This window comes from Trichechus manatus, unplaced genomic scaffold (genome assembly GCF_000243295.1).
Source record: "Trichechus manatus latirostris isolate Lorelei unplaced genomic scaffold, TriManLat1.0 scaffold00098, whole genome shotgun sequence".
NCBI classification, from domain to species: domain Eukaryota; kingdom Metazoa; phylum Chordata; class Mammalia; order Sirenia; family Trichechidae; genus Trichechus; species Trichechus manatus.
Genome location: NW_004444034.1, coordinates 924,675 through 934,760, shown reverse-complemented (window position 1 = coordinate 934,760; position 10,086 = coordinate 924,675). Strand labels below are relative to the sequence as shown.

General features: G+C 36.7%; 1 protein-coding gene across 2 annotated transcripts in view; it reads left to right on the top strand.

The window, feature by feature from the left end:
• TRMT11 (tRNA methyltransferase 11 homolog) overlaps nt 1-10,086 on the top strand; it is a 61,585-nt gene that overhangs the window by 28,970 nt on the left and 22,529 nt on the right. For both annotated transcript variants that reach the window (XM_004382717.3, XM_023737154.1), the window contains 4 exons: nt 790-870; nt 4,547-4,711; nt 5,408-5,480; nt 5,595-5,726. In XM_004382717.3, coding sequence (XP_004382774.1) covers nt 790-870; nt 4,547-4,711; nt 5,408-5,480; nt 5,595-5,726 — 451 coding nt within the window. The remainder of the gene's footprint in view (nt 1-789; nt 871-4,546; nt 4,712-5,407; nt 5,481-5,594; nt 5,727-10,086) is intronic.

Sequence of the window (10,086 nt, the reverse complement as noted above, 5' to 3'; positions counted from 1 at the left end):
AAATAAAAATTTAATTTATGAATAATTTTTCTTAAAAATTAAAAAATACTATCACATTTGAAAGAATTTCATTTTTTTAAAAAATGTTTATTAGGGCTTTTCTTCATATGTGAGTGATCACACCTGCCAAATACCTTAATCTGATCAAATTGTATTGGGACATTATTCTTTGGTCACAGAACTAAATAAAACAGAAAAGTATTTGTATTACTTATTTTTGCCTATGTTTGATCATAGTTATTCTGAAATTTATATCTACCATTATAAAAGGAGGGGCAGTTACTTGACTGATTGCAGGAGTAACTATATCTTGTTCTAATGTTTTAATTTTTGTAAAAATTAATGCCTCGCATATTAATTATGCCCTCTGTAAATGTTTGAAACCCTTCGAGTTCAGCTGAGCCCAATTGTTGGTTTGTTTATTGCCAGTTGTTTGTATAGCAGCCTTATGTGCTCGTATATAAGAAAGGAGCAAGGTGCTTTTGTATTGACCTCTCAAATGAAAATGAAAATGTATAAATTTATGTTATTTTGACCAAAAAAGATAATGTTTTTTAAAGTATTCATGCCAGGTTATACATTAATTCCCTGCTTTTTGATCATTTCAGTGATCATAGCTTAGGTGTTTGTCTCTTCAGTTTTGAGGCCTGCTAAATGTGACCAGGACCAGCATCATTCCAGGGTATGCTGCCTGCAGCTAGTTTTTAAGATTCTGGATCAGATTAAATACGGAAAAAATAAGAGTTTGAGATTTTCTGGTTATCGAATCATACTTGTGTGATCTTTCAGGTGGCTTGCTGATAGCATCTGCTCATTTTGGTGCATATGTATATGGGACAGACATAGACTACAACACAATTCATGGCTTGGGTGAGTACAAATTCCAGACAATATTACAGTCTTCACTGTTGTACCAAATGAGCTTTAAAATAATAAAATAGTTTTATATGGTATTGTACATCTATTTTTAGTATTAAAATACAAAGTTGTGATGTAATATAATTGTGTTTGTTTTTGCAACATTAAGACTTCATTGGGTATCTGCTTTTTATGAAGGGATCCAGTGTGTGCAAAGTGATCTCCTGGGGGAACACAAAGATGAGTAAAGCAAAGCCCTCCCCCTCAGAGGTATTTGCAGTCTTAGTAAGAGAGATAAAAATGTGGACAAACTATATTTAAGGTTGTGGACTTCAGGGTTCAGAGAGAAGTAGGAGATAGGTACTAGCCATTTTGTAATCAGGATGTACATGTTAATAAACAGTACACAGTTTATGTTTAAAGATTATCACCATTCATTTATTCAGTAATTATACATTGTGCATATACTGGATTAATTTTGAGTCCTTCAAGTACCATATACATTTTAAATTTCATAACTGACCAACATATCTTTAAAATACTTCTGGTGGCAGTAACTTTAAAGATTCTGCCTTAGATTGAGCGTAATTTGAGATAAGGATCTGCTTTGCTTTTGAGGCAATTTTGGAAAATATTTTCAATTTTAGAAGCTTCTCTAATGATATGTGATGGAATGGAGTTGAATTAAACTGAGAAAGCATTTCCTTATAGCTGAACACTATTAAAAATGGCTATTTTTCTTGATAAATTTGAAACTGTATTTCTGCTGACATTTCATTATTGTAACTTGAATCATCCCTTAAAACACTTCTCTTTTCCTCTCACCCAATATAAATTATTGCATAGTTAAGAATTTATTATAGTTTATTTTCTTTCGTCAGAGCAATTTGATATATTGTACTTAACGACCTGTCTTTTTTCCTTTCTTGACTGTAAGGAATTTAGTAATATTTATCATGTGGAAAATGAGTTATACTTATCAAGTTTACATAAATGAGCTAACCAGAAAAGGATATTCTTTGTCTGCAGTATGTTAGAGTAGATAAAGTGCTAAGAGTTATTCCAATTGGCTTTTAGTAGAGGCAATACGTTTGCTTTAAGTAAATTGTCCTATATAATTTATTTAAATTTCTATTTACTAAAGTGTTTGAAAGTTATGTCCTAACTTTTCAGTGTACTTGGGTAGAATTCTGTTTGAGGTAAATTTTCCTCAGAGCTTAGCCAAGATGCTGTCAGGTAGGTCCTCCGTTCCCTATGCTTCGAACCTCTCCTGTGCTCTAAAATATTCTCAAGGCAACACCAGTCTAACATCCCAGCTGAACTGAGTTTATATCAGTCAATCCAAAGCTGAATTGCAGCACATGAGGAAGCTTACCAAGACTGGCAGAGTCACCTAGCTGAGCCCAGTCAAATCAGTTGACCTTCAGTTGATCCACATATATGTGAATTAAAGACTTATTTTCTACGCCACTGATATTTTGTGGTTCTTTTTTACACAGAAATAGCTAAAATACCTGAGGCAAACTACACCTCTTCCATCACTTACTACTCATCTTACCAGAACCTTGCACCCCCTTTTGGAACCCTAGTCTCTTCTTCCTGTCTCCTGAATTTCTTAGTTCTCATTACTACTATTTTATCTCAGTATATTTTTCTGTTTCCTATTCAGGACATCTACTTTGTATCCCCATGTCTAATTAGAACTGGAGTCTTGCCTTGTCTCTTTCATTTATCCTTCCATGAATTAGGGCTGTGCCCCCAACCAAAGTACACTGGCTAGAGCCTGCACTCTGTTGATATTTGATTTTGCACTTAGGCCTGAATTTCTACGGAAATACCTTACTTCTTGGCTCCACTCACCTACTTTGTGATTATAGGATTTTTCCTCTTCTACCACCAAACACCAACCCCCTTTTAAACTGCTTCCTGGAATTTTCTTTTATTATTTTTTGCTTGTAGTGCTTTTAAACTTTGTTATTTTTTACCCTAAGTATAACAGTAATATTTGGAATATACAGAGAAAACATCATAATCATCCATAAACCCATCACCCAAGGGTAACTCCTGTTAATATTTTGATATATTTTATCCCAGTGTCAGGCTGAGTCTAGACCTTAGTCATACCTCTACCTTACTCCTCCATTTTGTTGTATGTACTTGGCCATGATCCATCCTTTTGGAGTGGTACCTCTAGAGTGACATAACATGGACTGCCAGCAGAGATTGGCTGAGGATGGGAGGTTATGGTGAGAAGCATCTAAAAAATGGAAGCCATCAACTCTTCACAGAGATGTGACAGAGAAGAAAGAGAGAGAGAGACCAAGTCATCTAGCTGCCCAAACAGGAACTCCTGGGGCATTAATGGGGGGTGGATTTCTGTGACGGAACTCTCATCTGTTGGTCCACAACCCAGAAGCTAGGACTTGTGCACTTGGACCAATCCATACCTTGTTGCTCTTTGTCCTCGTTTCTTGTTTTTGTGCTATTCCTCAGTCTCTGTGTTCACATGGTATTTCTACAGGCAGGGCACATCACTAGCCTCTTTTGATTTCACTCACTCCCCAGCCTTGCCTCTATGATGCCACCCTCCATAATCCCTGAATGGACTTGGGTTTCCTTAAGTTTTGTCCGCTATACCTTACAGACTACCTCTTGGGGTAAATCACTTCTGTTTGTGCCTAATATTAGGCATTAAGAGTCAATTCTTAATTGTTGAGCTTGTGTATGTTTTGTTACATATATTTTCACCATAATAAATAAAAAGTCAATTCTTATTAAAAAAAAAAATTCTCAAGTTTCTCCTAAAAATACAAACACCTTTTCTATCAATCCTATAGGGCCACTTTGTGTTCTTCTTCCTGTTGCTACTTAAAACACTAGTATTTACTTGCAGTTCTCCTCTTCATCTCTCACTCTTCTGCCCCTTATTTTGCAGCTTCCGTGCCTATCATTCTGCTCAAAACTCTTACTGAGGCTGCAGGTTTACAGCATTTGGCAGTGCTGACCTTCCTAAAACCCCCTTTGGTTTCCTAGTCGGTGGTCTCATTGGACACTTCTTTTATTTCTTTGTCTGTTCCATCTCAGTCTCCTTAAGCCCCCTGCAATTTTCTCTGACCTCTTAAACGAATAATTTCTTTTGTAAGGATCAGCACAAACTGTTTGCTATGAGGTGGAGGTCAGAGATGTCCCAAATGTCTCAAAGTAGAAACTCTTCATATTTAAATTTCAGACTTACCCTTGTTCTATTCCCTTTGGTATTTCCTTCTGTCAACCTGTTCGTCTTGTAGATTCTCTGATACCATATAGAGCTAGACGGAAAATGGAGGTAATACGGATAGTCACAAGTCGCCTATTCAACTTTGTATCTTACTAGAATATAATTGGTACTCAGTAAGTATTGAGTAAGTGTTTTAAGGCAGTTTTACTCAGAAGGTGACAGAACAACATGGGCTCACATCAGTTAGACATCAGTACATTTTACTGTGCAAAATATATTTTTATAATAACTTTTATAATCAAAATAATTGTTTATTTACATAAATAAAATTAAAACTTTAAATAAAAGCAAATTTTATTTGAGTAAATGTAGGTTTGGATAAGTTAAATTATTACTTTTAGCTAATTAATAGGAAATAAGAACGTTGTGTTTAATCTAGTATTTTCTACCTTCCTTTTTCTTTTCCTCCAGGAAAGGCTAGTAGAAAAAACCAGAAATGGAGAGGACCAGATGAAAACATTAGGGCAAATCTTCGTCAGTATGGTTTAGAGAAGTACTACCTTGATGTCTTGGTTTCAGATGCATCTAAACCTTCTTGGAGGAAGGGCACATATTTTGATGCAATCATCACTGATCGTAAGTTTAGTTTTATACAAAAGTAGGAGTAGTATTAGTTTCCTAAAGTCATTTACATATAAATTACAAAATTAATCAACACACACACACAAAAATGCTAGCTCATACTAGTATTCCTCCCGTTCTCAACTTCTTCACGTAGTGAGAAAGAAAAAATTGTGAATGTAGGACAGGAAAGGAATTTAATTGAGTAGTTAAGAATTTGAGAGTAAGTTGCATCTATTGTTACCCTTCACCCCTAAACTTCAGTGTATATTTCCTAAAAATAGGGATAGTCTCTTAGATAGTCAAAGTGTAGTTGTCAGTTTCAGTAAAGCAGTACAATATTTTAATCTATAGTCTGTCATCCAATTTTGTCAAGTGACTCACTAATATCCTTTATAGCATATTTTTCCCCTCTATTAGAGGATCCAGTCTGAGGTCAGATATTGCATTTAGTAATCATATCTTTTAGACCTCCTTTAATTTTTAACACTTCCATAGTTTGTCTTTGTCTTTTATGGTATTGACAATAGTTACCCCTTTAAAAAAAAAAAAAGAATAGAATGTTCCTCATGTTATTCATTCTTAGCTCTGATATTGCCTAGTTGATGTTGTGTCCTCAAATGTCGTATCTGGAGGCACAAGATGTCTTCCTGCCCTTCCTTGGTGATTAGATGACTTGTGACTATCCATATTACCCCATTTTCTGTCTAGCTCCGTACGGTATCAGAGAATCTACGAGAAGAACAGGTTCACAGAAGGAAATACCAAAGGGAATAGAAAAATGGTAAGTCTGAAATTTAAATATGAAGAGTTGCTACTTTGAGAAGCATTTTACTACTTTTTAGTTAACAGTCTTAACATTTTTTACTGATTTTTAATTTCTCTTTTCTCTGTTTAGTCCAGAAAGCCATGTTCCTGTTTCCTTGAGCTACCATCTGAGTGATATGTTTTTCGACCTATTAAACTTTGCTGCTGAGACCCTTGTATTAGGTGGAAGACTAGTCTATTGGCTACCAGTGTACACACCAGAGTATGTAATCTTACATAATTTTATTTTTAATGTCATTTTTCTTGTGTTATTTGTAAATTGGACATAATTTTTTCCTTATCTCTAATTGCATTCAGAGGAGTCCTAGTGGTGCAGTGATTAAAGTACTCGGCTGCTAACCAGAAGGTAGGCAGCTCAAACCTACTGGCCACTCCATGGAAGAAAGATGTGGCAATCTGCTTCCAGAAAGAATTACAGCCTTGGAAACCCTATGGGGCAGTTCTACTCTGTCCTGCAGAGTTGCTATGAGTAGGAATCAAGTCCATGGCAGTGGGTTTGGTTTGGTTTTTTAATTATATTCAGGGTAAGTATCTATGTATTTAATGTGTATTGATAACCTTTGTTTATATACATATAAAACAATCCCCTTCCTTATTGGTTGAATTGTTTTGATCTTTTTATTTTACATCAGTGGTTGCAAAGTACAACCTATGGGCCAAGTTGGGCCTTCAGCCTGTTTTCTTAAGGACCTTCAGCTGAGACTGGTGTTCACATTTTTAAAGGGTTGTTTTTAAAAAACGAAGAATATGTTTCAGAGACATGTGACCTACAAAGCCTTAAATATTTACCATCTGGCCCTTTACAGAAAAAATTTGCAAACTCCTGTTATATACCACACTTAGCTCAGTGCCTGATGTGCCATAGCTGTTTTGCCAGGCCACCAACATAGGTATTTCCCTAATCATTGTACTTACTTGATCAATGTAACCAGTCTCCCAACCATGCATGCTGTCTTCTCTACCCACTTACCTTTGCATCTCCTCACCCTACAAGCACCTGGTATCCTTGGGTGTCAGCAGGCTAGATCCCTTTGCCCTCCAGAGCCACATGGTGGGTCTACCACTGACTTCCTTGCACTGGGAAGCAAAAGGAGTGGAACATGGCAAGGGCAGGCCTGCAAGGCTAAGTTTTAACTGAAGATATCTGATTGTCCAGTGTTGTGTCATTCATTATTTATAGTTGATATTATATATGGTTAAGAATTTCCTTTAGTGTTCTCTGATTTATTCCTTCATGCTTATAACAAGTAAAATTGGAGGCACTTTTAACTACTTTCAGTATTTCTAAAGTTGAAAAGTAGCCACTGGATATTTCTTCAGTGACTTCTCTGTTTTAGGGGAATTTCCAAATGCCTGTAACCAAAGGGACATTTCTAGAAGTAGAAAAGTGTGGTGTGATGGATCGTTTTTGTGTGGCCTTTCTAGCAATGGTCTTGTAACTCCCACCAAAGTGATTGAGTGGGACTGTGCGGATAGGGTGACTGTGGCCCACCAAGGGAATTGGTCAGTTTTGCCTTAAAAGAGAGCCAATTCTAGAGCAGAGAGAGGATCCCACCACCACCAGGGAAGAAAAGCCGGTGTGTCTTTTGGACCTGGGATCCCTGTGCTGAGAAACTCCGGGAACCAGGAGACTGAGAGACAGAGCTGTAACACGGAAGACGGTGAGAAGTGGTGGCAGAGAAACGACAGCAGGAGAGATTGGCAGGAGACAGCGTAGTAGGCTTCCTGGCCCACAGAGCGAAAAAGCTAAATGCCTTTGGGCCGAGGCTTATTGGAGGAGTGGAGCGCCCCTGAGCACTTATTGGCAGAGCTAAAAGAGCTTTGTAACACTTGCCTGAGCAGAGCAGAGGCCGAGGGCCAGAGAGAGGTGTGCCTGCGAGCACGGCTGGGAAGAGGCCATGCTGGTAGAAGAACTGTATCCTGAGCATTCCTGCACCTGAATTGTAATGTTACTTCTCTAATAAACCCCATAATCATGAGTATTGTCTGTGAGTTCTGTGTGGCCATTGCAAATGAATTATCGAACCCAGCAGAGAAATAGAGATTGCTGTGGGAGGGACGATTGGTGTCAGAATTGGTAAAGATGGCTGAGGGAGGAGGTATGTCTGACCTTCACCTCATAGGAATCAGCCTTGGGCTGTTGATCTTGATTCTTCTTCCCCCTTGTGAAGTTAGAGGAGGGCCTCATGCCATTTTTGCAGTAAGAAAGACTTTTTTTTTTTTAATCAATTCCCTTTTTACCTTAGATATTTTATCAAGGGGCAGGTACTGTTCCAGGTATGCAGCCACCACACATGGGAAGACTGCTATAATGTTTATTTCTTTGACTTATTTGTCCCTGAAAAGGGTTATTTCCAGTTCTTGTGATGTTTGTTATTAGAACACTGTTGTGCTTTCTCCTCCTTTCAGCCTAAGGTGATCTTATTAATTAATTATTAATTATTATTATTAATTAGCTTATTAATGAAGTTACTAGTTAGCCTCGAGTTTATCTGAGAAGAGTGAACTGTTTTCACTTTCGCAGCATACATCATTCAGAATCTTTACTCTTAAAATAACACATTATCAAGATGAAAATAAGACTTAAAGTGGTCTGTAAAAGTTTAAAATAATGTTCTTGTCTGTGAATTAAATGTATGTTCACGTAGGTAATTTAGAATTCAGTTTGATTATGTTACATTGAAAATGTAGCTTTTTTAAAAAGGTAGGAATTAAAAAGAAATTCAATTTAAGATTGTATGTTAGTACTGTTTAGTTTTAAAACTTTTTTTGGTATAGTGAATATAGGCTTTTAGTCCTAATGTTAAAGGAGCCCCAGTGGTGCAGTGGTTAAACACTTGGCTGCTAACCAAAAGGTTAGCAGTTGGAACCCACCAGCCGCTCTCGAGGAGAAAGATGTGACAGTCAGCTTCCGTAAAGATTACAGCCTTGGAAGCCCTATGGGGCAGTTCTACTCTGTCCTATAGGGTCACTGTGAATTGGAATAGACTGGATTGCAGTGGGCTTGTTTTTTTTAGTCCTAATATTGAAGTGAAAAATCCTGTTACATGATACAAGTTTAAACATCAGGAATTACACATTATAATCAAGTTCAGGTATTATTCTTTAAACCCAGGACATTTTGAAAAGTGTAACAAGATGTCATTAAAAAAAAAATACTACCTAAAAGCTTAGTTGTATGTGAAAAAATTTCGGAGATGTGATTGAAAAAGATTTTCTCACTATTTGACAATTTAAATTGCAGTGAGGAAACTGCTCCCACAAGCTTCTGCTGTTTTCCTTCCTCTAGTCTTTCCCCACTCCAGGATGTCAGACCTTTTGCCAGTGTCAAGATACTCTGTATACTTACATCTTGTCACCTTTATTCTGCCCACATTGCTTGATACACCCTTTCCTCAACTAGTAAAATTCTAGTTATCTTTTAAGGCCTGGCTTAAATGTTGTGACACTTTTCCAGACCCTTCTCAGCAAATTAGTCAGTTCCTCATCTGTGTTCTCATAGTTGTTTGTTCTTCTTACTCATAGAAAACTTCCACATAGAGTTACTGTAGACTGTTGATATTTGTGAGCTTATTATTCACATTTTCAACTTGCAAATGACCCTGGAGAACTGTGCTATATTCATTTGGACGGTGCATAAATTCAACTCATGTGTGTTTGATGTTTTAGGAGTTAGTCACTAAGGTACTGAGTAAATGTAGCTGTTTGCCCAGCTTCCACATATCCTCGTAACTTTTGTTATCAAATTGTCATCACACACAAATAACTCTGTGACGTGATAAAAAATTTTCTTTGTGAAAGATGACCTTTAATAAAAGTCCACCTACTGGTGCTAGTGATAAAAATGATGACCAAGTGAAGAAGCCTAATATAGTGCCCCAAAGTGTGATTTGGGGATAAATTTTAATTGTAATAAAGTGAATTTTATGGTGATTCTGATCAGTGAAGAGAACACATTTTTCATCTCTTATCTAGGAAACAGGGAAAAGTGATTCCTCAACCTGTTTTCAGTAAGTGCTTCAATCAGTGCAAAGTCTCCTTCTCAAATGGTAATAAAACTGTGGTGACATTTGGAAAGTAGTTAACTTGAAGCATGAGGATATTCACAGGAAAAGGAGTGACTGTCAATTAAAATTGATGCATGAAAAAGCTAGGAGCCTAGACACTTTTTTTTTTTTTTTGCTTTAGAAAGATTGACATATAATTTATATACCATAAAATTTGCCCTTTTAAAATGTACACTTAGTGGTTTTCAATATATTCACAAAGTTGTGCATCACCACTATTCCAGAACATTTTCATCACCCTAACAAGAAACCCCATACCTATTAGCAATCACCCACCCCTGGCTGGCAATCAGCCATCTATTTTCTCTCTCTGTGGATTTGCCTATTTGCTTAATTTAGGTTTTTAATAGACCACTGAGATTGTAGGAGGACAGGAATAAAAACAGGGAATTGAGATAGAATACTGTCATGATAGTCCTGTCATCAGACAAATTTATATCTTCTACTTAACAGTCTGCAAACAGTCCGTTGGTATGAAATATACTAGTAAATATG